Source organism: Doryrhamphus excisus, chromosome 3 (genome assembly GCF_030265055.1).
Source record: "Doryrhamphus excisus isolate RoL2022-K1 chromosome 3, RoL_Dexc_1.0, whole genome shotgun sequence".
Lineage (NCBI taxonomy): Eukaryota > Metazoa > Chordata > Actinopteri > Syngnathiformes > Syngnathidae > Doryrhamphus > Doryrhamphus excisus.
Genome location: NC_080468.1, coordinates 27,916,857 through 27,944,404, shown reverse-complemented (window position 1 = coordinate 27,944,404; position 27,548 = coordinate 27,916,857). Strand labels below are relative to the sequence as shown.

Below are 27,548 nucleotides of genomic sequence, written 5' to 3'. Positions count from 1 at the left end.
GGTAGTAGTAGATGAAATAGTAGATGAAACACTTCTTATAAGGGAAACTAAAACAAAGGATACAGCACAACGTTTAATGTAAATGGATTTAATTACCCTTGTCAACTTCTTGAAAAACAAAGTAAGTCATTTACAAATCTCTGGGCTGAATGGCAAGATAAAACTCCAAAAGCGATATCAATATAAGCGTAGTAAATAATCATGCAATATGAGTAACAGGGCAGTCCTCGGGCTGGTCCAAAAACAGAGTCTGAAACATGTGGTTGTAAAAGTCTGGGTGGTAGAAGCAGGCCCGGGTGCAGTCTGGACTAAAATTGAACTCAAGAATCTGAGGAACCATCACACGCTCACCTGTAGATTCATAAAACACAAAAAGCATTAAGAACTAAATATTTCAAAAACACAGCTACAAGTATTTAAATATTGACAATGACAAGCATTTACAGAGATTGAACAAAGCCTCTTAATTTTTCTCCATAATTTTCAAAAGGAACGTTCTAATTTGTCATATAACGGATTGGATTATAAACGAGAAATCAGAATTGGAACCGGTATCGTTCAAATTCAAACGATGCCTTATCCTAATCCTGGATAAATTAAACATAATTCGTAGTAAAAGTCCCTGCCGGTTATTTGTTTAGACAGAGCCTTCTCCATCGCTGCCCCCACTCTCTGGAACTCTTTGCCCCATTCACTCCGTGCTTGCCCTGACCTTCCCACCTTCAAAAAACAACTAAAAACCCACCTCTTTAAATCTGTTTTTAATGTCTAACTTTTTATATCTGACTGCTGTGCCCCGCCCCGCTTTTACTCATGTTTTAACTGTGTACTAACCAATCAATGTTGTATTTTGGTGTGTCTTCTATTCTGTTTACTTGCTTTATTCAACTCCATTCCTTCTGTAAAGTGTCTTTGAGTATTTGTGTCTCTTCGAGACGCTCCCCTCTGGCAGGAGGCTGCGGTCCATCAGGACCAAAACCTCACGCCACAAGAACAGTTTCTTCCCGTCTGCTGTCAGTCTCATCAACAAGGCCCGGAATCCCACATGACACTCTTCACACCCCACCTCTGCCTCATCCTGCCACTTTGACACTTTCATTATATGCGTTACATTAACGCTCAGTTTGGACTCTTAGGAAAAACAATCAGACTGCACTTACGGAATAACAAACAAAAACAGACATATATTGGTGTACATATATTTATACTGTTATTCTGTATATTTTGTATTTTCATAATTTGTATTTCATATTTTGTATTTTTCATTCATTTTTAATAGATGTGTATGCACCTACTATACCAAAACAAATTCCTAGTATGTGTTTGATCATACATGGCAATAAACCTTTTCTGATTCTGATTTGAAAAGCGCTATACAGATAAAATGTATTAGTATTATTATTACATACCCAAGTATTAAATCACTTCTGGGTGAACTCAGTGTATCACATGGAATCAAGACAATCGCCATCATTCCCTTTTGTCCATTTTCCAATTGTGCACAAAATCGGAAAAACAACTTGTACAGAAGACTGTCACACACATTATAAATGGCTATCACTTTCCTGGAGGGGTTAGTAAACTCCACTTTTTTATAGAATGAATGGCTAAACAACCTGGACTACTTGACTGTATGACAAAATAATTGGTTTGAGATCATATTACTGACATAACTCTGATGTAACTAAAGACAAATGGAGGTGTGGGAAAACACGTCAATTACAGGTTGACTATTTTAGAACAAATCTATTGTAGTTGTTTACAAAAGGTAGAAGGATCACTGTCCAAGTACTTGACGTACCCAAATACTGCCTGTCACTGTCATTCCGGGATCATCAGTGACATCATCAAGCAACAACGCACCTTACAGTGTACAGATCTATTATCAGCTATGCATCAAATACTTACCATTGTCCAGTGTTTTCCACTTGAGCATGAGATCCACAGCATAGATGGCCCTGGAGGACGGGTATGGACATATACCATATGGAGCAGGTCGAGAACAAGCAGCTTGGAAGATAAGCTTGAATGATTCAAACAACTTTGACTGCAAGAAGAAAGGAAGTAGAAATGATGTTTAGGTTTAGAAATAATGATTAAAAAATGTCTTTACCACTGGTTAGCACGATAACATTGGATTGCATTTATAACCAAAGTACTTCATGACATAGTAGAATTCCAAAAAGTACAGGTCTTATAAAAAGCAAGGCGTAATAAATGACCATGTCCATTACAAAAACTGTTTCATGAACGTATTGGTGGTTATGAACTAGGTGAGGAATTCAATTTTTTACGACATTAAAAAGCTGTAGTCCTACGATTAAAGGGGTACGACTGTAAAATGATTTGGAGACAGAATTGAAACAATGTCTAAATATAATTATAAATTAAAAATATTTTTAATATCTATATAGGGAGGGGAAAGAGGAAGGGGAAAAAATGAGAAAAAAGAAAAGGAAGGGGAGAAGAGGAAGAAAGAGAAAAAAAATCCCTGTAGTGGGGTTGGCAATTGGGAAGTAGTAAGATCCAAGTTTGACTATTTTATGTATTTATAAGAAAAAAAAAATTTCCACACACTTTTATTTCTCATATCTCACTGAAACACTATTACACCACTACATTGATTTATTTCTCTCAGTGTTAGTTTGTGATGCCCAAATTGATGCAATTGCCTAGTAATTACTGCACATATTTAACTGAAATTGCTGATCCGAACAACCAATGATTTATAAAAGAAAATCTATTATCATGCCGCGTAACAGTCTCAGGCAACACCTTTGCTCCTGGCATGCCCCCGACTCTGTCACCCCTCAATTATAACCTCACAATAGTAACTGGGCTGGTGAGGGGCTCACCATAACTCAGCAAAATTCCCTGCCAGAGCAAATCTGTCCAACATGTAATGGCATTTTTTTTGGATCAACAATACTATCTGCCCCAGTAGTGGACTGGACAAAAAAAAACAAAAAAAAAGATAACCTACTTCCACTTCCTTCCATGGGTGATTGGGGTACTGCTTCTCAAACATGGGGATGAAGTCATCGTAGTGGACCTACAAATGCAACGATATATTAATATGTACATTTTTCAATATATTTATCAATATCACTCAATTGTTACTTTACATAGTAATTCTACTCAGCAGTAATCTATAAACAACATCTGTATAAGGTAACCTGATATTGTATCCCCTTAAGTACTAATATCAGACGTCTTATGAAAATAAGAAATTATAATATTATTAATAACAATAATAATAGCTAACAACACACAAAGGCATGTGATGTTTAATATAAAATATATTGAAAATATATTATATATATATATATATATATATTCATAATATATATGAAAATATATTTGTATAGCATTTGCACTCCATACTAACAAAATATATGGCAGTGCTTTTCAATTATTTAATGTCATGCCAGCATTTTGTTCTGCGGCAAATTGCATGTTAAGTACTGTAAATGTGTACATTTTGGTAGGTACGCATTATAATGAAAGCCTCTCCTCCATCCCAGGGGGCACCCGCCCCTTTATTTGAGAACCAGGGATATACTGTAACATAATATGAACAGCACCCCTGTCCCTCATTCAATGTTATTGCAGACCTGCCAACATGTATGAATTTATTGTACTCAATATGCATTTTCCTGGTTTCACTTTTTGAGATGTGTACAGTACAGAAAAAATAGATGTATTATCAGTTTCTCAATAGTATTTCAAATTGGGTTCAAAATAAAGCTATTACTAAAAATAAAAGCATTTTTTAATTACCTGTTTCAGCTCCACACCTTCTGTATAGTTCATAACAGTAAAGTGTTTCTGGTAGTCATCAAAACGGTCCAGGGAAAAGGGTCTAAAGAGGGTTAAAAATTGTCCAATTACAATCGCTGCGTTTATGAGTTTCAGATAAGTCACCATTCATCAATAAGAACACGTGAACATGTTTAGCGGTGTGAGGGTGTCACACATTTTTACATTTTGTTCTTGTGTCTTCTTTACTTTAAATGTTGCATTTCAAAGCATCAATACAGTTTATTTCCACTTCTCTGTATAGAGCATATACTGTATAGCCCCCCCCAATAATTCTGCCTAATATTCATTATAAAAGCCTGCACATTGTGAACATGCTATTTTCATTTATCTTTGTCATATTATTTTACATGAGTGTTGTACAACCATGCATTACCTGTTAGCAAAGCGTAGCCAGAAGACATTGTAGGCATAGAGACGCAGAGGTTTGGCAGAGCGCAATAGCAACATGTAGCGGATGTCAAACTTGACCAATCCTACGTCCTCCCTGTTGAACAGTACTGGATCCTCAATGTATTTACACACCACCTGGGGAAGGAAACCATGTTGTAATTATCAAGAAGCCAGTCAAGGACATCGACTAAGAATTTTTGACTAAGGGTGTCCCAAGGCTGGCAGATTAGTGAAAGAGTAGTGAAATCTGCCCAACGCATTGCCGGAGCCCCACTTCCTGCCATCCGGGACATCTACAGGAAGCGTTGTCTCATGAGGGCATCACAAATTGCTAAGGACTCATACCACTCAGCGCACAGACTGTTTGCCCTCCTACCCTCAGGGAGGCGCTATAGGAGCTTACGGACAAGAACCACCAGGTTCAGGAACAGCTTTTTCCCAACAGCTGTTTCCTTGTTGAACTCGGCCCCCCATTGCCCACCCCTTCCACTACTTACATCCCCCAGCTGACCTATGCCCCCCCCAATCACTTCATTGCACTATTGTACATTTTACTGTTATATCTTGTTGCATTCATAGATCATACTGTTTATAATTTATATAATCTGCAATAGCCATACTCTAGTCCAGGGGTCGGCAACCTTTACTATGAAAAGAGCCATTTCACCCACTTGCCCACTAAAGAAAAATAGCCTGGAGCCGCAAAACGTTGTATGTTTAAAACAACATTGGAGGGAAAAAAAAAAAAGACGAGTTGGAGTACTCTTGCTAGTACTGGAGATAAACTTTTGTTTTTAAATGAGCTCTAATTTATTTTTTAGAATCGTCAAATAACTCATTAATAATAATTAATAACTCAAATAACTCAAAGTATTACTCATTTCCCTTCATGTTAACCTGTCAGAGAGAACTGGATAGCATCCTGTCTGCTCATTCAGTCACCAGTCAGAACTCAGTCAGGATGCATTCATGGTCTCACACAAAGTTGGATTTTTGTAAACTCATAACGAAGATGTGCATTTTCACCACTCGGGTGCTTAAAAAATATTCAAGCATTGCAAAGGGAGCCGCAACAAAGAGACTGGAGAGCCACATGCGGCTCTGGAGCCGCGGGTTGCTGACCCCTGCTCTAGTCACTTCATTGCAATACTGTACATATTACTGTTATTATATATTGTCACATCCATACTGCACATACTGTTTATAATCTGTATAATCTGCAATAGCCATATTATAGTCATTTATATCCCTGTACATATCCTCACTGTATTATAGTCATAGCCTGTTATAGTTTGTAGATCTGTCCATTTTTCTACATTTACTTACTACTAAGGTACTTATAAAATTGCACTTCTGGTTGGATGCTAACTGCATTTTGTTGCCCTGTACCAGTGACATGAGCAATAACAATAAAGTTGAATCTAATCTAATTAATTTGTGTTTTACTATATAAAAGTAGTGTGAATGATTGTTTGTCTATACGTATGTGCCCTGGTGACCAGTCCAGAGTGTACTCCGCGTGTCGCCCGAAGACAGCTGGGATAAGCTCCAGCATACACCCGCGACTAGTGAGGCTAGGCCAGGGGTGGGCAAATATTTTGACTCGTGGGCCGCATTGAGTTAACAAAATTGTCCCGGGGGGCCAACATATATTTAACACACACACACACACACTATTTTAATGCTTATAATTTTCTTTAAACATTTTTTTTACTAAATAAGACTTGCAAGTCATGTTGCCAGTTTGTATGTTAAAAGTTTATATACTTAGAAAGCAACTGGTGGGCCTGATTCAAACGCTTAGTGTGCCGCATGTGGCCCCCGGGCCGTAGTTTGCCCACCACTGCTCTAGAGTAAGGCTGAGAACATTTTTGTTGTTGTTTTTTTACAAAATAAGACTTACAAGTCAGGTTGCCAGTTTGTATGATAAAAGTTGAGATACTTAGAAAGCAACTGGATTCAAACACTTGGTGGGCCACATGTGGCCCCCGGGCCGTAGTTTGCCCACCCCTGGGCTAGGCGGTATAGAAAATGAATGAATGAATGAAAAAAGCTAATTGGTCGATCTGCACACTGTAACCAGCAGCCAGAGAAGCCACTTCAATCAATCAATCAATCAATCAATCAAACAAAATTTGTAGAGCATTTTTCATACATAGAATGTAGCACGAAGTGCTTTAAATGTTTAAAAAGAGAAAGACAGTACCAAGACACACATACACACACATACTCGCAACAAAAAATAAGAATATAGAAAGTATATAGAGAAATAAACATAAAAAAACATAAACGTTAAATATATAAGAACATTAATAAAAACTAAAATAAGCATGTGTAAAACTATAAAAACATTTGGTTTAGATCCAAAACAAAAGGTATAGGGTATAAAATAATCACTAGATAAAAGTCAAGTTCAAAAGTTAAAAAAAAGAGTATACTAGGAGCTAAATTAAATAAGTGGGTCTTCAGAGAGAGGCTGCTCCTCCCCAAGAGCAGGACTAACGGACTGAAGAACTCTTTGTCCTCTGTGCCATCAAACTGTTAAACTCCTCGTTGGGAGGGACACGCGGAGGGACTATACAATGTGCAATAAACTGCAAACTGTATTTTTTAGATTTTATATTTTATACTCTACTTTATTCATTAACAGTGCTTAACGTATCTTACACCTTTTCTGACACAGAGCAAATCTGTTTAGCATGTAAGGGCATTTAGATCAACAATACTATCTGCCCCAATGGCTGGACAGGACAAAAAAAACAAAACAAAAAAAAACAGTGCTTAATGAAGAATGATGGAGATCCCAAAGGGATTAATAAAGTATTCTGTCTGTCTGTACATCACTCGACTAAAGTTTTTGAATCAGCTGTGGAATAAGCCTGTAGAATAGTAATACAATAAACCTCGGATATATCGGATTCAATTGTTCCCACTGGTTTTGTCCGATATAAGCGAAATCCGTTATATGCGTATACTGGAAAATGTCCGTTTTACGCATATATCGGATTTATATCCGGTATATGCGTAAATCGGATTTTATCCGTTATAAAAAGGCACTTCCTTGACTATGTTTCCAATGTACCTGGACGCGCAGGCAACGCTGCAAACGCTGCAAATGACGTCGTATAGCGGCCTGTCACGATTCTGCGAATCGGAGCGCCACGATGCGGCCATCCGATATATGCGAGGGAAATTTAATGGAAATGCATTGGAACGGGACTGAAGATTTTGTCCGAAATAGGCGAAATCCGTTATAAAAAATCTGATATATGCAATGAATTTTTATTGGAAATGCATTACAGAAAAATCAGTTCTTTTTTATCTGTCCGTTGTGAGCGAATTTCCGATATATCCGAGTCCGATATATCCGAGGTTTACTGTAGTAATATGTAATAGTAATGAATAGTCATAAATAGTAATATGTATTTACCTTACAGCAAACACACAATGAGTCTGTGGGATAATATTCCAATTGTAAGAACACAGTATATACAATACAGTAAACTTCTATATTCATGATGAACCTTTTAAGATGGACCACACCTTTCTCTCGTGGAAAAAAAGTTGCCTATTGTGCATTGTAGTCACGTTATAAAACAACTCCTGCCGTGTTGGTGTCTGATATGACAAAAGTCTGAATGCATTTGCAAAACCTTGATAATGATTTTAACATAGTAACATAATCAAAGATAAACATGTGTTGTGAATGTACTGAATTTGAGTAATTTAACAGTGTTAATACCTTAGGTGTACTCTCTCTCTGTCGGATTATGCAGTTCAGATTGTTAGTGATGTGTATGTCCATCCCACGGGCCAAATTCCAGGGCTTGCATATCCAGTGGTTATCTTGGGCCCTGAAGAACAAGACTAAATTTAAACAAATGGATACAACTTGACAACTTACTCAGGTTGCAACTTTTAAGCATTACTTATTTACCGATAACTTCAATAAATTGAATGATACAAAAAAATAAACAGGTTAATGATTATGATGCCCTTGATCAATTGACATGTATCTATGTTTGCATGTCTCCTCGTCCCTCTATGACACTCAGGCTGGATGGCAAGAGGGTGCGGTCTGCACCTGGCGGTACTCATTGTTTCTATGTCAATGCTTCTCAAACAGTGGGGCGGGCCCCACTCGGTGAAGAGCTCGGTGAAATGTCGGGGGGACACTAGAGGCTTTCAATGTTAGTGCAGACCTGCCAACATCTATGTACAATTATTTAGTACCCAACATGCAATTGGACTCTTGAATATGTTTGTATGCTCTTCATTTAGTTGTATTTTCCTGGTTTCAGGTTAAAGTTCAGTCTGTAGAGTACAGATATACGGTATGAAAAGCTGTTACCAGTTTTTGTAGTTTTTAAATCGGGGGGGGGAAATTAAAAAAAATTCTGTTCTTTGAGGCGGCATGACAGAAAAAAACTGAACCACTGTTATAAAGGGGACTGAACAGAGAGAGTAGCCTCTCATCTCATTCAGACACTTTGTGAGGGTGGGAATACTACATACTACAGCCAACATGAACATGAATGACAGCACAAAATGGATGCCACTGCAGTGAACAGTGAACTGTCCATGACCGACACGGACAGTTCATGGTTCTCTCAACTGGGGAAAAAAATAGGTGCTGGTGTAGCACCTCCCTACTACAGACAAAACAATGCAAATTGGTGTCGCTGGCTATGTTGCAAAAACATACATACAGGAAACTTCCTTGAATAAAATGAGCATAATGCTTTTGTTGATGTTCTTACATAATGGTGTATTAAGCATTGCAGAAATGACAACAAAAATATTTTGGTACTGAATGGTCTATGTTGTTAATTTTTTGGAGTTACTGCATAAACCATCAACTAGATCAGGGGTTGGGAAACCATGGCTCCCACACCAAGCTCTGTGATTTATTTATTTATGTATTTATTTTTAACACAAACACAGGAAATGTGCATTTTCAAAACATTTTCAAAGCATTTTTAAACATATCTAACCAAGCTTTTGAATGAATGCAGGACTGGCTGCCGGGTTGGCAGTACCACCATAAACCACCTGATGTATGCTGAGAGGTTTTTTTTTTATACAGCCCATTCGGACTCAATATCTTCATCTTCCTCCGGGATGCAGATGAAGCTCTGCCGGAGGTGATGGTTGAAGACTCGACGAAAGAGACTACGCCAAACGTTCCCAGCATACCCTCACTGTGCAGCATCCTCCCCCACCATCTAATCCAACTCACTTCCAGCTGGTGATCAGTTGACAGCTCAGCCCCTCTCTTCACCCGTGATGAAACTACTAAGTCGATCATAGACCTTTGGCCTAGGGACTCTGATGTTTTTTTTTTTAATGTTCAAGTAGGCTTTTGTGTCGTAGGTCTAATTTTCCACAAATACAGAAAGGACTCAAAAATGCCTACATAGGTCAGTGTTAAATTATTTCACATTTCTGTTGATTTATGTGGTTGGAGAAGGTACAATTTAAAGAAGATTAAAGCTTTTAAAAGTTCATAAGCTCTGTCATATAAGCTTTGTGGCTACAAAACATTTTTCTTCACTGGAAGAAAATGGCTCTTTTGATGCTAAAGGTTAAGCAGTGTACATGTACCATATGTTTTTGAATATGAATATGAATGCATAAAAAACCTTTGCTGTCTCAGTTGATAGTGCCGTATGAACTGTGGAAGCTCCGTCTGAAGGTTGAAGGTCTCCGGTATTATATCTGAACCACTGTTCAATCTTCGGGCCATGGCAGCAAGGCAGTCCTTCACAGTGATGAGGTTCTCACAGGGAAACTGATTCAGCATCACATGAGGTCGAGCCTCACTCAGCATCCTGTCAGAAAATAAAATGTTTGCTCATTTCCACAAAGGAAAGTAGAAATGTGGATGGATTTGTTGATAAACTTTGTGGGAAAAAACACACTTTGGTCACTGAAATAACTGGAAACTAACAAAAGTAATGCTCTACTTTTTGTTGCATTTTCCAGTTGTTGCATCAACGGTCAGGGGTTGCAAGAGACTTTTTCATTTTAGTGCAGACATGTTGGTGTACATGTACTCAACATGCAATTTGACTCTTGAGTACGCTTGTATACTTTACAGCTTTCCATTTTGTAGCATTTTTCTGTTTTCAGTGTCAAGTACAAATATATATTATCAGTTTCCCCAATAATATTGTAAATGGGGGGGAGCGGAAGGGGGGGCTTTTCTGGGTTGACACCCCCATAAACTAGGGCCCTATAATTCCCGCATGAACAGAATTGCGGAATTTGCCAATAAAAATAAAATTTACTGTTAAATGCGGAATCTTGTGGATATTGACATGTCGTGAACAAAATTTAAAAGGATTAAAAAACGGAAATTAAGGAAAAAATACAATAGATTTTAGGAAAAGAATTAAACAAATTTTAATGGTTCCTACATAATCCGCACCCAGATAAGCAGAAGCAAATGGATGGACGGATGGTTTGTACGCCTTCCAACTACTTTTTCTCCTCACCTGAAGTCTTTGATGTGGTTGTAGCTCCAAATTATATCGGCCTCCTCCTCATTATCTGTCAGCTGGAACCTTGTGTGTGTCAAGTTGTCAGTTACTTGTGACATTTCAGAGTAAACCCTTGAAAGAAAATAAAATATAACAGAATTAATCATGTGCAAAGCAAACATGTGCAATAATAATGCTCTAATCAATATATTTGTGTCTGACTTAGTTGGTTGAGGAATGCTCACACTGATTTTTACAAATTTGATAAAAATACAGTGGTGCCTTGGTTAACGTCATGAATCTGTTCCAGAAGGTCAGACTCAAACCAAAACGGACTGTAACTGACCATATTGTGAGCCATGGGTCATGCATCATACCACATTATGGGGTACTCTAAGAGTTTGAGACCTCTGCTCTAGACATTGCTGTGGTTAAGCTTACTTGTACTTTTGTAGCTCTGCTGAAATTAATTATATCATTATATCGTAATGTATCCCAAAAATATTGTGATACATGCTAAGGCTCAACCCTAGTTGACATACTACCTCTGAAATATGACGGCCTTCTCTTTGTATTTCTTTTTGACAGTAGAAAACTCTGATATAAACAAACACTGTCGCCGTAAAAATGGAAAACCATGGCAAAATTATAGCCAAAATTTTGGACATCAACTGAAAAATGTGCTAACGGGGGCAAGGTAACAGAGGTACCACTGTAATTCATAATTCATTATTAAGGAAAGGTTTGATTTTAATTCATAAACATGCTGTAATCATGTAATAATCATAAAATATACTACTATTTCCCTTTCTAATCATGCTCCAGTCGGAAGGAACCTGCATTTGTCCTCCTCCTACAAATGCCGATCCCTTAAAAATTAATCCTTTAAAAAAAATAGGAAAAGCAACATTATTTCACTTACATTTGCTACATAAGCTTTGCTGCAACAAATCTAACAAACAACTTCCTATATCATGTTCGTAAATATGCACTAGGAAGAATGTTCAAGACATACTTAAGTATTTTGTCCTTGGGTAAAGTGGAGGGTTGGATTTCCACAGGAAGGAGCTCTTTGTTCTCCTGAAGAACTGCCTAGATATAGCACAGACAACAGTTACCTCTTTTCCAGTGCTAGTGAGTTTAGTTTAGCTCAGGGGTGGGCAAACTACGGCCCGGGGGCCACATCCGGCCCGCCAAGTGTTTGAATATGGCCCGTCCGTTCTTTCCAAAGTATTTCATTTAAACTCAACATACGAACTGGCATCATGGCTTGAGCCAACCTTTTGATGGTTTTATCAATTTTGTTATTTGATGTGGTCTGTTGTTTACAAAGTGCTCCTGAAAAAAGGGACACAAGCATAATGATGATAATAATAATAATAATAATAAATTTTAAAATATTTAAATATAAAATATTTAAATATAAAATATTTAAATATAAAATATTTAAATATAAATATAAAATAATAAACAATAATAGCAGATTGCATGACACTTTTACAGATACAATAATACCAGGTGGACTGTTACGTGTAAAATATATAGTCTGCTGCCCCCCCCCCCCCTTTTGTTAAATCAATGCGGCCCGCGAGTCAAAAAGTTTGCCCACCCCTGGTTTAGCTAGTGGGTTAGTTAAATATGCAGAGTCAAGCCAGTTCAAAGACGGTGCACTCACTCCACCACTTTCACTTTCCTGCATGTTTTTGGGGAGCAGGATCATTGTGGTTTTTGTAGTGCCCCCCTTTTGGAGATGAACTTATCTTCAGTCCCGAACCCAAATGTGGTATTGGGAGTGGTACGAATAATAATAATGGCACAGACTTTTATTTTATTTTTTTACCAATAATTAATTTGAACAATTACTTTAAAAAATATTTGTATTCGGGAACAATTATAACATCATATCAGAGAGCTGTGTTTCTTCGTGAGACCACAGTACATGCCCGGATCAGTAAATGTAATGAGTGACTGGTGTTCAGTAGTCGGGGGTGGGGGCAGAATGACACACACTATCCACCTCCGGGAACGTCCGTAATTTGTCACACACCCAAAGTGCTTCCTCACTACGAACAAACCCCACTTTGAATATCGTGGGTATAGGAGTTAATAATAAATGAATAAAGTCTTTGTCGGCACGGCGGTCGAGTGGTTAGCGCGCAGACCTCACAGCTAGGAGACCAGGGTTCAATTCCACCCTCGGCCATCTCTTTGTGGAGTTTGCATGTTCTCCCCGTGCATGCGTGGGTTTTCTCCGGGTACTCCGGTTTCCTCCCACATTCCAAAAACATGCTAGGTTAATTGGCCACTCCAAATTGTCCATAGGTATGAATGTGAGTGTGAATGGTTGTTTGTCTATATGTGCCCTGTGATTAGCTGGCGACCAGTCCAGGGTGTACCCTGCCTCTCGCCCGAAGATAGCTGGGATAGGCTCCAGCACCCCCACGACCCTCGTGAGGATAAGCGGTAGAAAATGAATGAATGAATGAACAAAGTCTTTGTAGAACTGATTGAAGAGTCTTTTGTAACGTGGCTGCTTGAACTAACCCAAACAATATACTATGAAGCTATTTACGGGCATCCAGATCTCCAACTCAGATTTCCACCTCAGTTTTGTTCAGTGTCTTCGTTGTTGGCTTCTCAGCAGCCATGATTAAGAAGAACCGAGTGAAATGCAATCAAGGGTCATTAAATATGGATGCCACATTCATGTGCCACTTTGTATTTGCTGTTTACAAAGAATTTAAGGCATGGACAGGTTGTGATGTGGTGTATTTACGTACGCACATTCAAAAAGAAGGTGAAGCACAAATTGTATTATGTGTGCATACATTACTTTTTTTTTTTAGGTGTGAGCATTAGCCCATACGCACATTTGGTCAGATTATAGTCAGACTTTCATGCACAGTTTTACAAGTGAGGCCCCTGGTCATCAATATGCATGGCAATTGTCTGAGAGAAGAACTTTATTTAGCTGCATCAGGGCTGAGCATCACTTTTATGATGGCTATACAGATATGCAGTATCTTAGCTGTGTCCCATTTTCGTGTCTGCATCCTCCAAATGTGGATTTGCAAAGCACATGACATTGACATAAAAGAAGCTCCAAGTGTTATTGTCCATTGTGTGTAATTCGATATTAACAGCAATGGTTCCCACCTCATAGTAGGAATCCGGTGGTTCTGTGGTTCTGCCACTAAGCTCTCGAAGATCAGCAGGTATCCATGGTAACAAACGGCATTGTCTAACCAGAGGGTTTGACTCACCATATGCAAAGTCACGCGTTACTTCATCTGTCAAATGGAATAATTCCAAGTCAGTATAGAATTTATAATAACATGAGAAATGTATTTTATGAATATGGATATTCAGTATCTTACTACTTAACATTTGCCCCCAGCTACTACGGTCACACTTGATCACACACAATCATTCTTTACAAAGCCAAGTATAAATTGACAGAGGGTTAAGACTTTTAAAATGTCTCGTAAAACATCTTTGAAGTAGGGTTAACGGCTTTAAAATGCGTCACTATTCCTACTCATCTCATGTATGTTTCCATGGAAAACAAAAAAATTCCAAGTGATCCCAAACTTTTGAGCGGTAGTGTATATATTTGTATCAATTGCCAATTTTTTATGCATATTTTTTGTTCCGTCATTATTGGCACTTAGGAATTGACTAATAATCGCATCACAAAGCATCTGAAAATGTATTATTCCCCCCAACTCTTATCCTCACTACTCTACTGCAAATCAACAAGTCACTAGCACAGACTGTTAAAGGTGCATCACCAATAAATCAGAAACAACAAATAAATCAACTTTAGGGACAGGCTTTGCATTTGGAATAGGCTGTGTGCTCGGGAGGGAGGTGCAGTGCCTTGTTTGATGGTCAAGTTGTGAAGCATGCAGCACGATTATATGCCATAGCTACTTGTAATTTCAATGTTGTACCAGTAGATACACTAGGTAAGAGTTGTGCATTAATGGACACATTTTCCTTTACACAAGTACAAGTGGAAAAATCCTATACTCTTGCACAAATCTCTGCAGTGGTTTGTTTCACAAGATATCAGAAAGAAACAAAAATGTCAATTGCATGTTTTGCCTGAAACACAAAGATAATAGCTCTGCTTGCATGAATGACTAAGGAGATTAACTAGTCACATTTGAGAGGCTGAAATCAGGATGTTTAGAGTACATTTCCAAATGACACGATTAAGCAATTACAAAAATAGTTGTTAATTGGATAACGGATAAATCATCATGTCTATATGTGCCCTGTGATTGGCTGGCGACCAGTCCGGGGTGTATCCCGCCTCTCGCCCGAAGACCTGGACCCTAGTGAGGATAAGCGGTAGAAAATGGATGGATGGATAAATCAATTAATCGTTGTAGCTCTAGTCAGTCTACCTCCACCATTTATTTTAACTGAATTAGGTTACACTGAATTAGGTCAGTCGCTTTCCCGCACACATCTGTTTGGGTACCACGACAATTCATGTTATTGTGACGTTGACCTTATTGTGATAAACATAGAACATTCTAACACATTGCCTCCCCTAACCTAGGCACTGTGTATGTTTGTGTTTGTTATCACCTCCCTCTTGCAGGTCAATGATAGGCCAGAGTACAGTGTAGGCCATTTGCTCCTGAGCATAGAAGAAGGGAGCCATGCCACAGCTGGGCTGGTCACAGTGTTGCACCTGAGAACCAAACTCATCCATGATGTACCACACAGGAACCTTCTCCTCTGCAGACTAAAGGTGGAAACATAGTAGGAAGAGAACTTAATTATTACTGCAACATTCATATATGACTATATGCTATATAGTGGAACTTTGGTTAGCGTCATTAATCCGTTGTAAAGGGGCAGCTTCTCACACTTCTGTTTGACATGTGACAAAACACTTCAGTACTCCATCCATTTTTTGTACTGCCTGTTAAGCACTAGGTATGAAGAAGCCTACTTCAGTAGGCTTTGTGGAAAAGGTGGGATACACTGTGGACTGATAACAAAAACATTTTGTCATTTTTAATGGTTTGACGTAGCAATCAGAGTTTAACATTTTCTCTGTGCAACCATCCTAATTAGTTTATAGGTGGCAGTGATTAAAGGACAATGACTTCCATCTCGTGTAATATAATTTATTGTATTGAGCTTGGTTAATATAAAAGTCAGTTCTGTAAATGGAATACTGTTTTTAGGGATATTTTTTAGGACTTTAGTGTCAAAAATTTCCCATGACGTCTGTTGCCAGCTACCTTATATTAACTCATTTTCTCACAATAGAATACACAGAAAAGGGAAAGTGTGTTTATGGTTTACACAAGGATTGTCAATGATTCCAAGAAAATTCCAAGAAAAGTGCAGTTTTCCATTAAAGTCCACTGATTGAAAGCCGAGCATAATGCATAAGCAAGCTAAAAGGAACAGGCTACCAATTCACTGAGCTCCACATTTCTTAAGGCCTCCAGTAGTGAGGTTTAACCAATGTACCATCACAATAGTTCCAGTTGGCATCTGTTGAACACGCACACAACACTTACGTTTATTGTGTTGATTTCACAGGCAAAATTAAATAAAGACTAACTTTCAACAGGGTGTAAGTTGTTATATTTTGCGGCTCAGGGCTATTTATTTAGTTTTTTAACTGGGTAAGGGGGCAACAGGAGATGTTAAGAATAAAGACCAGGATAGACAGCAGGGACAAACAGGCTGCTGAAGGGGTGAATGAAACAATTCTGCACTGAAGATATTCAAAATGCTTGTTCAAAACAATAAATACAATATAGTTTAAAACAGTGTCACTTTGCTTCTGTTTTTTGTTAATAGCTGCAAATCATTCAGACCTAGCAAGAGCTTACTCTTGCTAGGTCTGAATGATTTGCACGAGAAGATTCCTTTTAGGCCGTTCTGGTCACACCTATGATAAGATAAACAGGTCCTTCTGATCGCTAATAGATTAGTAAAGTTTCCCAGGTCTATACCAAGTGCAACAAACCATTAAGAAGGAAAGGGGCTATAAGTAGAGGGTATAGTGTCGGGTACAATTTAAATAAGGTTACTCCATTGTGCTTAGTCTGGATGTAGCGGGGCCGCGTCCAACCTGGGTGAATTTCCTTCAACCTGACTTACGAGCAGCCTTTTTAACATAGAAGGCTTTAACCCTTTAAACAAAGAAGTCAGAGAGGTAGGTGCGCCTGCAACACAGGGGTAAGGGTCTTGCAGCACCTGGTAACAAGGGTTTTAACACTGTAATGTGTACTACTTACCCCTTGGGAAAGTTGGTAAGTCTGGTTGTACAGCCACATACGGTCCATCACCAGCTGGACTGTGTCAGCAGCAGGGTCTTTCTCATTGAAGTCCAATGTCATGAGGGAAGCCATTCTTTGCAACAGGCCAGGAATCTGCTCCAGCTGCTGACGTGCATGACCAACACGGTATGTCCATGCATGGTCAACCAAGAAAATGCTGCAAAATGCATAACAATGTCCATTTTATAAAGCTCATTCAAAAACAGTTTACAAAAATTAAGAAACGTAATTTAACTTAAAAAAAATTTATTTAACTTAATGTGACATAGTGTCATATAGTCAAAAGCTTCAGTTGAAAAATGTTTTAACTTAAAGAGGACCTATGCTTTTTCCACTTTCAACTTATAAACGTTGTTTATGTGTGGAAGAGATGCTGCCACAATGTGCTGAATTTTAAGTAATTCCTGGCAGTTAAACATCAGCAGAGAGTCTATGGTCCTCACCAAAAAAAAAAAAAAAAAAAAACAACGATAAGACCAATCACGGTGAGCTGAGGGGGACGGCGAGCCAGACACACCGGCGCCATCTTTTCTTACACAAGAAGTGTGAGAACTCTCCAAAACAGAACAAAAACATTTCTGAGTCGGACTCAGTAATGAGTACATCTGCCACAATATTTTAATACATATAAATGCTTTTCTGCGATTTTTAGGTCAGATTTTAAAAATAGAATAATCACATTTACCAGATTAACTAAACATCAAAATTAATTGTTTTTTTATTCTGACAGCACAATCTTGAAAGTGCAAATGTTGATGATGTGCATTTATTAGAAAAACATTTTTTCACCATTTCTCCTAAAATACACAGGGTAGTATAGTAATAAAGTGTATTTTATCCAATTACTCGATTAATCAAACACCCTAATTGATTAGTCTATAGTCTATTCCATGACAAAAATAATTGCCGCCCACCTGAATACAAATATATGTACACTGTATAATGTACACTGTTATTACCCCTATTAACAAGGCATCTTTGCCACACTTACCTTGTTGGCTGTGAGGTTTGCAGTCCACTCTTTTGGGTCACAATTACTTTGGAGCCAATCACTGTTCCAGACTTTTCCTTGTCTACACATTCAACAGTATTCCAATCATCCTCATTTTCCTGGATCTGCATGATTCCAAACACCTTCCCAGCATCATAAATCTGTCAAGAAAAGCAAATTAATTAAATAATTCAGTTCTCCCACTTAAAAAAAATAGAGATCTGAATTTTCATCACAGATGCATTTCCACTCTTAGAGACATAATCTAAAAAAGAAATTTAAAAAAAATCACATTGTATGATTTTTAAAAATACTTATTTGTAAATTCCTATGGTTCATAAGTATTTGCACCCTTGAGATAATCAGTGCTAATATTTAATGCAGAAGCCTTGCTCATGGTAGCAGGTGGATTATGACTGACTGGGGGGGGTGCACAGGTCACATTAATGAGCTCAAAGGGGGGGTAGGCAGGTGGTTACTCGTTGGGTAAAGGTGGACCTTTTTTAAGGTGGACTATGAGCTCTTTGAGAGGCAAAATTATTGCTGATTCACAATGATGCAAATACTTATGGACCATAGTAATTTACAAATAAAGCATTAAGAAAATCATACAATGTGTTTTTTTAGATTATGTCTCTAAGAGTGGAGGTCTCCACGTTGGAGACCTTGTAAAATCGCAGGGGGTGTTAATACTTATGACCCTCACTGTATACTCCATCTTGCTGCGGCTAATCTTCATTCCTCCACTCGTCTTTCTTGTTACGTTTGATTCTTGTCCAACCTCATCTGTAAGCCTGTTCATCAACATAGCAAATAAGAAGCGGCTCAGAGCTGATCCCTGATGCAGTCCCACCTCCACCTTGAACTCTTCTGTCAATACCACAGTTCCTCTCTAGGCACCCTGTCATAGGCTTTCTCCAGATCTACAAAGACACAATGCAGCTCCTTCTGACCTTCTCTGTACTTCTCTATTTACATTCTTATAGCAAATACTGCATCTGTAGTACTCTTTTTTTTGGCATAAAACCATACTGCTGCTCACAAGTGCTGACCTCTGCCCTTAGTCTAGCTTCAACTACTCTTTCCCATAACTTCATTGTATGGCTTATTAACTTTATACCTCTGTAGTTGCCACAGCTCCGCACATCACCCTTGTTCTTTACAATGAGCACCAACACACTTCTCCTCCATTCCTGAGGCATCTTCTCACCACCTAAGATCCTATCGAACAACCCAGTCAGGAACTCTACTGCTACCTCTCCTAGACACTTCCATACCTCCACAGGTATACCATCAGGACCAAGTGCCTTCCCACTCTTCATCCTTTTCGATGCTCTTCTCACTTCATCTTTATTAATCTTTGCTACTTCCTGGTCCACAACAGAGACCTCTTCTACTCTTCATTCTCTCGTTTTCCATCTACCCATCACTCTACTGGCACCTGTCAGGATACTTCCATTCCTATCCTTGATCACCCTAACCTGCTGCACGTCCTTCCCATCTCCATCTCTCTGCCTTGCCAACCTGTATAGATGCATCTCTCCCCCCTTACTGTTCAACCTAGCGTACAAGTCATCATAGACCTCTTGCCTTTGCCACCTCTACTTTCACCTTACAATTCATCTCCCTGTACTCCTGTATAGCTAACCTTTATGGCTGTATACACTCCTGCACCTCCTCATTCCACCACCAAGTCTCTTTGTCTGCTTTCTTTCCAGATGACACACCAAGTACTCTCCTCCCTGTCTCCCTGATTCCATTTGCTGTAGTTGTCATCTGGAAGTACCTCCTGACCATCCAAAGCCTGTCTGAACTCCTGCCTAAAAATCCCACAACATTCTTCTTGTTTCAGCTTCCACCATTTCCGTCCTCTGCTCTGCCTTTGGCTTCTTCATGTTCCTCACCATGAGGGTCATTCTACACACCACCATCCTATGCTGTTTGGCTACACTTTCAGCTACTACTACTTTGCAGTCACTGATCTCCTTCAGATTATATTGTCTACACAAGATGTCGTCTACCTGTGTACGCCTATCTCCGCTCTCATAGGTCACCACATGTTCCTCTCTCTTCCTCCTCTCTCTGGAAGAAATTATTCACTCCAGCCATTTCCATACTTTTAGCAAAGTCAACCACCATCTGTCCTTCTGTGTTCCTCTCCTGAATACCAAACCTGCCATCACCGCTTAATCATCTCTATTTCCTGCACCAACATGTCCATTCAAGTATACCCCAACGACAACTCTTACGTCCCAAGGGAAGGGATGCTCTGCATCATTTCATCAAGGTTCAGGTTCAATTCCTCTTTTTCCTTCAACTCCCATCCTACCTGTGGGGCATACCCACTCACAACACTGAACAACACACCTTCAATTTCTAGCTTCAGATTGATCACCCAATCTGACACTCTATTTACTCCCAGGACATTCTTAACCAACTCCTCCTTCAGAATAACTCCTACTCCATTTTGTCTGTGTTACCACGGTTGGAAAAGGCCATGGTTTGTTGTTTAAAAAAACATTCGTTTGGGAGATATTGGGCTCGTAAGTTCAAATATTTGAATATGTTTTGCCACAACCCACTGCTGTTGGTGATTTTCTGACGTGGTCAAGCCATGAAAAAGTAAAATGGTTCAATCAATTTAGAGGTGGTGATGATACTAAACACTGACCTGGTTGGTGATTTTGTGATATAGGCTCCTCCAATACATTTGAGGTATTCCACAGCCATTCAAGGCTTTGTAGTATAAGATGACAAACGTCTTGAAATCTGCGTCTTCGTCTCCATTTAACAATACGCCAGCATTGGTTGACATTGTCGTCGGGATGTAACCGGAAATGTTCATGCAGCGTTGAAGAATGTGACTTTTCAAAAAAGTTGTCGTCAGTAGCTGAATTCAGAGTGTAGAATCCACGCGGTGGAAAGAGGGCACTACGCAATCCGTACCGGAAACGCAATCAGTGCCGCGCATGCGCGAGGAATACGTCACTTCTTCTTTGCCGTTTAAAGGCGGATGCAGGTTATAATACTGCGGCTACCGCCACCCCCCGGTTGTGAATGATAGCTACGACTTACAGGCTATATCCATAATACTGTAACACTCAACATATATCTCCTTTGCAACACATGCGCAAATACAACACATAACACATAATACCCCTAAGGGTCATTACAATACATACATTTTTGTTTGTTTCTTTCGGCTTTTTCCTGATTACGAACAGCTCTACTGTCTCCGAAACTTTACAAATATATTTATCGGTCCCATGTTTACCTTTAAAAAACAGTGTCTTGTTTAAACCACTGTGTCCTAATCGAAGCCTTGTGATTCATGTTTTCTCTTTTCAACACCTGCCGCCCTGAATACCGGCCCTTACGGTGTAAGGCCAATCCGCCCCTGGCTGCGTGAACCTGAATGGAGCGTGCTGTGGACAGCCCAAATTCCGCGAAGGAAGGGTGGACAAGAACAAAGCATAAAACAAGAATAAAAACAAGCGAATCAGTTTTGTGTCAGTCACTCCAAAGAACTGTTTAAAAACTCGACTCGTTCACGCACGTCACCGCTCTTATTTGTTACCGTAACACCTGACATAAGTGTGCAAGCGCAATCTAAAGCTGTTGAGGGCTACTAACCTCCGGCGTGTTTTGCCGCAGAGTGGACTTATTCGTCGCCGATTGTGTCAGCACAGGTAACGGTGTAAGGTTTACGATTCCTGTGTCTCTTTGGTTGTCAAATGTGACTGTAGAAAGATGTCATACAATGGCGTTTCACTATAAACTAGGGACGGTGAAGTAGCTAACGTGGCTAACTAGCATATGAGTTGACGAGAATACACTGCGATGTAAAGAAATGTCATATAATTCTCCCCCATAATGTGCTTCAAGTAGTATAATAGCAGTTAAGTTGTGAAAAGACATCTATTTCTTCCTCCATAACAGGACCCGAAGTTTCGAAGCATCATGGAGGAAGAGGAAACTGTGACGCAGCCTGAAGGTGACATGGAGTCCCCCTTTACCGCGGACACTTACGCTGCCGAGGCCATGGCTGCAGACATGGACCCTTGGATCGTGTTCGACACCAGAAGAACTCCTAAGTCAGAATTCGACGGCTGGCTGGAGAGCAACAGACCCTCCCAAGTATGCAGATATGGTGACGAGGAGTGCGGTGTGAGCCCCGTGGGCTGGATTGCCGTGCTGGGCCCCGATCACTGCCCCAGCAGCGGGGATGTCAGTGGTCTCCAAGAGGACTGGGAGAAGCTGGTATCTAGCGGGCGGCCGGTCAACTTTCACTCAGTCAGGGAGCTGGCCCTCAACCATGGGGTCTTATCCGGCAAGTGGCTCATGCACATGGACTGCGGCTTCAAGGTAGACCACGCATGGGAGTGTGTGGCTCGTGCCACCCTGGACGGCAAGATCTGCCAGGTCAAGGTTAGTCCTCACGACCCTGTCAAAGGTGGCAAGCAGGTCATCTGCGCTTACAACCACAACTTTACTGACGAGAGTGACGTGGTACGGTTGGATGCACACATCCGAGCCTCAGGGGTCAAGTGTCCTCTGGTCTACAAGCCAGACGTGTACACCTACCTGGGGATCTACCGCAACAACCGCTGGAAGATCTGTCCCACCATCTACGAGAGCAGATTCAACCTGGAGTGTGTTCCCAGGCGCTCACACATAATCAACAAAGTTACCAATATGGAGGTCACTTAGGCTGCTTTGCATCGTGGATCCAGTTCTTCCTGCACAAAATTCATTTGCATTCTTGAGTCCTTACATCGACAGGGTGGGCTTTGCACATTTTTGAAGCGTGACGCCCTGCCAAGCATTTACATTTGTCTCATTTTAATACTTGACCACAGCTACATACTTGCCAAATAAAAGTGAACCTTTAAGACCATCAACTGACTTCCAGAACACACAATTACACCACAAGACATCGCTATACATCTTTTATTACATATTACACACACATGTGCATATCCATATATATAAAATCATAAGAACCAACATTTTTCACATAGGACCACATACTGAAAAGCCTGCAAGTCTTGTGAGCATTCTCATTCATTAAAGCATTGTTTTCTCAGGGTATTAATTGCAACTGGACTGTTCAGACATTTGGCCTCTCATATGAGCAATTAAGGCCTTTGAATGTAAAATTATCACTCAAATAATTTGGTGGGTGTATTAAAAATGTATTAATGCTACATTTAAATCCGTAAAAATGAGTCTTTCAGGAGACTATAACAACTACAAAATGGAATTAAGGAAGAAGGCCGAAGCACTGCAGGTTTTTTTTTCCAACCAGTTTCTCCAGCAGGTGATTTCATTGACAAGCTCCTTCCCTCAAACCAAAGGAGGGTTAATCATTAAAAGTGACCGGCTGGAAAGAAAATGGCCCTCCATGGCATAAGTTTGACACCCCTGCTCTAAAAGTAAAGACATGCCCAAGTTTGAGAATGAACTGATGAAGCCAAAGAGCTCTTAAGATAACCATAACAGTCCAGTTGTGATCAGCCCTGGGAATACTGAAAAGGCATTTAGATTTTTTTTTTAAGTGTGAAAACAGGCCAAAACCAATCCAGTGAATCCAGAAAAAACAGCCTGCATCTGTGTCATCGCAGACAAAACTAATATTTCTTAACTATAAAACGTAATTCTGATGAAGTTGGAATTTGTTTTAAACATAAATAGAAACAGAATACAATGATTTGCAAATCCCTTTCAACCTATATTCGGTTGAATACACTACAAAGACAAGACCGTTAATGTTCAAACCTAAACTTTGTGTATAATTATAACTGAAAAATTTGAGGCTGCAACATTCATTCATTCATTTTCTACCGCTTTTTCCTCACGGGGATGCTGGAGCCTATCCCAGCTGTCTTCGGGCGAGAGGCGGGGTACACCCTGGACTGACTGGTCGCCAGCCAATCACAGGGCACATATAGACAAACAACCATTCACACTCACATTCATACCTATGGACAATTTGGAGTGGCCAATTAACTTTGCATTTTTTTGGAATGTGGGCGGAAACCGGAGTACCTGGAGAAAACCCACGCATGCACGGGGAGAACATGCAAACTCCACACAGAGATGGCCGAGGGTGGAATTGAACCCGGGTCTCCTAGCTGTGAAGTCTGCGCGCTAACCACTAGACCGCCATGCCGCCAAGGCTGCAACATGTTCCACAAAAGTTGGGACAGGGGGCATGTTTACCACTGTTACATTACCTTTCCTTTTAACACCACTCCAACGTTTAGGAACTGAAGACGCTAATTGTTGAAGCTGTGGAATTCTGTCCCATTCTTCAGTGTCATCTGAGGGATCCAAGATCACGGGTATTCATTGTTGGTTTTCAGCCTTCACCGCTGATATGCACGGATTTCTCCCAATTCTTGGAACGTTTTAATGATATTATGGACCGTAGATGATGAAACCTACAAAATCCTTGCAATTGTTCGTTAAGAAACATTGTTCTTAAACAGTTCATTCGCTCATGCGGGTCACAAAGTGGTGAACCTCACCCAATTCTTGCTTGTGAAGGACATTTCAGGGAAGCTCCTTTTATACCCATTCATGGCACCCACCTGTTCACCTGTGTGATGTTCCAATTAGGTGTTTCATGAGCATTCCTCAACTTTGTCAGTCTTTTTGGCTACATGTCCCAGCTTTTTTGGAACGTGTTGTTCCAAAAAACCATAATTATTGTTATGTTCGGGTATCCCGGCCTATCCCAGCTGTCTTTGGGCGAGAGGCGGGGTACACCCTGGACTGGTCGCCAGCCAATCACAGGGCACATATAGACAAACAACCATTCACACTCACATTCATACCTATGGACAATTTGGAGTCGCCAATTAACCTAGCATGTTTTTGGAATGTGGGAGGAAACCGGAGTACCCGGAGAAAACCCACGCATGCACAGGGGAAAACATGCAAACTCTACACAGAGATGGCCGAGGGTGGAATCAAACTCGGGTCTCCTTGCTGTGTGGCCTGCGCGCTAACCACTCGTCCGCATCTAATTCCAAATGAGGTAATAATTGCAAAAAAAACAAAGTCTACTAGTTTGAACATTCTGTCTTTGTAGTGTATTAAATTTAATACATTAGATTGAAAAATAATTGTACTGTTTTTATTCATAATTTATACATCGTCCCAACTTCATTGGAATTGGGTTTTGTATTTGAATGTAACTTTTTTCCTGTTACATGTGGTGTGTTTAACAATGTACCACAAGCCATTGGGCTGCACTTTGAACGACCCTGACCTACAATTCTGAATTTGTTTGTCTGCCACCATTTTTGGTGTAAAATAAGTGATAAAAATCAGTCTTTCTTTGTGAGATATTTACAAAGTAGACCTTCATTTTTGTTCAAGAAAAGCAATACGAGGAGTATTTGAAAAAAAAAATGGGTGCATAGACTTCCTGGTTTACACTTTCTGCGCTGGGGTTGAACATATGCTGTGCATTTCACTGACATGCTAGGGGTGTTGTCTTCTGATGAGTCAACTCAACTCAACTTCCCGTACTCAATAATTAGCTGGCTTGTTAGCTTCCTTTGTTGCTAATGAACGTTAGTCCCTTTTATTGCAAATGTTGATTCCAAAACCGGAGGAGGTGGGCTGTACGCCTCTGAACAAAGATATACTAGTAATGTACTTTAAAAAAGAAATGACCAAAGACGGCGTCACACCATGCGAGAAGGTTTGCAGGGAGAGGAGCACGTTTGCCTACTGTATGCAGGCACATACACACTGAAACATAGAACTGATCATCTCTTTTGGCTGTGTCTCAATTGTGTCTCATTTTGTGCAAAAATTGCATTCACACTGACATGTATGGCAAAATGTCAGTAGCTAGATGTTGCACTAAACATCCAAAATAATGGGTGTTCAATGCCGGTCACTTGCCATCTATTTACCATTTACTACATCTGTTTAATTACCACAGTGGCTGTCTTGGCTACGTAGGGGCGGGGGTGGGAATTATTCAGTATTCAGTATTAAAAAGAAGAGAAGTAGTAGCAGGTAAATATTGCGACTGTCATTTCCGACCAGTAAATGATGATGTATATCAATTTGGGACAGCACACAAATGTGTGTAATCAGGAAGTAAGTCTACACAGTACACTTATTGAAGTGTAATGATGAAAGTATTCCATCAGTCATTGTGCATTAATAGTGACCTGTCATTTAAAATACTTAAACAACAAGGCCTTGTTTGTGGTTTCCCCCCTGAAAATCAACAGTCTGCTGGTGTGGCCTTCATGTCTTCCTAGCTTTATAAAAAAGAGGCTAAAAATACACAAGTGGTGTGAGTGACTATTTTAGGTGGGGTGTCCTGACACAAACCCAGCTTGGCTATCACTGGCTAAAATGGAAATTAGATGATCCTCGTCCACTGAAAAGAGGTCTTCATATTCTTCCAGCAGAGCAGGCCGCCGCTGGCTTCTGCTGTTGCTGCTGCTGCTGTTGTTGTTGTTAGATAAAACGTCCATCATGCTCTCGTTCTGCAGCAGGGTGACAATGCTGTTGGGATAATTCATCCAAGTGCTTCCTGGGTTGCCAGCCAGGTCTGGAGTGTTCTGGGATGCCATCGCCGTTTGTTGACCGGCGGCACCATTGCCACTCTCGTGCACCGGTTTCAAAAGGTCCACAAAGTCATTCATATCTAGGCTGTCCAGCGTTCCTGGAGCCTGGTCTTCTGAAAAGTCAGGGAACTCATCCTCAGCGAGAGACGCGTCAGCCGGGAACTGAGAACCCTGGTAAGAGAAGGAGCTGGCCGACTGCGTTGAGGCTGCCGGCTCCTGGGTGATGACCGAGGAGATGTTAGGGAAGAACTCCTGAAGGTCTGACAGATTGACGGTGGAGTAGTCCTGGTTGGAAGATGACGAAGAAGCGGTTGATTGGCTCATGCCGAGAGTCACCACTGGAGTGACTTTGGGCTGTGGGCCCAGGTTCAAGCTCTCCATGATCTTCCACGTTTGGCTGGTGGCCGAGCTGGAAGAAGCAGAGGCCTGGACTTTGGGCTGGCATGAGAACATCTGGCTTTGCTGCATGTACGAAAGGGGCGGCTGCTGTTTGGCTACACTGGCACAAGGGGGCACTGTGGTGGGCAGAAGGCAACAATCATTCAAACTCAACTCTAGAACAGATATAATTCATGATTTTACTAATATACAGTAAACCTCGGATATATCGGACTCGGATATATCGGAAATTCGCTCACAACGGACAGATAAAAAAGAACCAATTTTTCTGTAATGCATTTCCAATAAAAATTCATTGCATATATCGGATTTTTTATAACGGATTTCGCCCATTTCGGACAAAATCTCCAGTCCCGTTCCAATGCATTTCCATTAAATTTCCCTGGCATATATCGGATGGCCGCATCGTGGCGCTCCGATTCGCCGAATCGTGACAGGCCGCTACACGACGTCATTTGCAGCGTTTGCAGCGTTGCCTGCGCGTCCAGGTACATTGGAAACATAGTCAAGGAAGTGCCTTTTTATAACGGATAAAATCCGATTTACG

At 40.2% G+C, this 27,548-nt stretch overlaps 3 protein-coding genes across 4 annotated transcripts in view; 1 reads left to right on the top strand and 2 right to left on the bottom strand.

Annotated features, from left to right (window-relative positions):
- Nucleotides 1-72: 72 nt before the first annotated feature.
- On the bottom strand, nt 73-22,311 carry ttll12 (tubulin tyrosine ligase-like family, member 12). Of its 2 annotated transcripts, XM_058066297.1 has the most exons (15): nt 20,674-22,311; nt 18,709-18,796; nt 18,003-18,163; nt 16,970-17,168; nt 15,294-15,453; nt 13,851-13,984; nt 11,710-11,786; nt 10,710-10,826; nt 9,855-10,043; nt 7,955-8,066; nt 4,196-4,347; nt 3,781-3,862; nt 2,984-3,052; nt 1,909-2,047; nt 73-351 (listed from the first exon to the last, which is right to left on the bottom strand). In XM_058066297.1, the coding sequence occupies exons 1-15, from the start codon at nt 20,730-20,732 to the stop codon at nt 200-202; spliced, it is 1,890 nt and encodes a 629-aa protein (XP_057922280.1). In that variant the 5' UTR covers nt 20,733-22,311; the 3' UTR covers nt 73-199. The 2 variants fall into 2 exon arrangements, with proteins under 2 accessions (XP_057922280.1, XP_057922279.1); XM_058066296.1 differs by lacking the exon at nt 18,709-18,796 and having other exon boundaries at nt 20,674-22,301.
- The window catches only part of c3h11orf68 (chromosome 3 C11orf68 homolog), a 7,211-nt gene continuing 1,068 nt past the window's right edge, over nt 21,406-27,548 (top strand). The window contains exons 1-2 of the mRNA XM_058066303.1: nt 21,406-21,691; nt 21,942-27,548. The exon at nt 21,942-27,548 is cut by the window's right edge and continues 1,068 nt beyond it. Of these exons, the coding sequence (XP_057922286.1) occupies nt 21,963-22,712 (750 nt within the window). The 5' untranslated portion in view covers nt 21,406-21,691; nt 21,942-21,962 and the 3' untranslated portion in view covers nt 22,713-27,548. The remainder of the gene's footprint in view (nt 21,692-21,941) is intronic.
- The window catches only part of rela (v-rel avian reticuloendotheliosis viral oncogene homolog A), a 16,866-nt gene continuing 12,256 nt past the window's right edge, over nt 22,939-27,548 (bottom strand). The window contains 2 exon segments of the mRNA XM_058066299.1: nt 22,939-26,370; nt 26,372-27,117. Coding sequence (XP_057922282.1) covers nt 26,293-26,370; nt 26,372-27,117 — 824 coding nt within the window. The 3' untranslated portion in view covers nt 22,939-26,292.

Bases quoted from the DNA above. Each gene is read 5' to 3' on its own strand.
- ttll12 (XM_058066296.1), bottom strand. From the start codon at position 20,847: ATGAACATTTCCGGTTACATCCCGACGACAATGTCAACCAATGCTGGC. The intron at 15,454-16,969 runs GTAAGTAGTACA...TTCCACCTTTAG, and splicing joins CTTACCAACTTTCCCAAGGG to TCTGCAGAGGAGAAGGTTCC. The intron at 8,067-9,854 runs GTTTTTTATGCA...CTTGTTCTTCAG, and splicing joins TATCAACTGAGACAGCAAAG to GGCCCAAGATAACCACTGGA.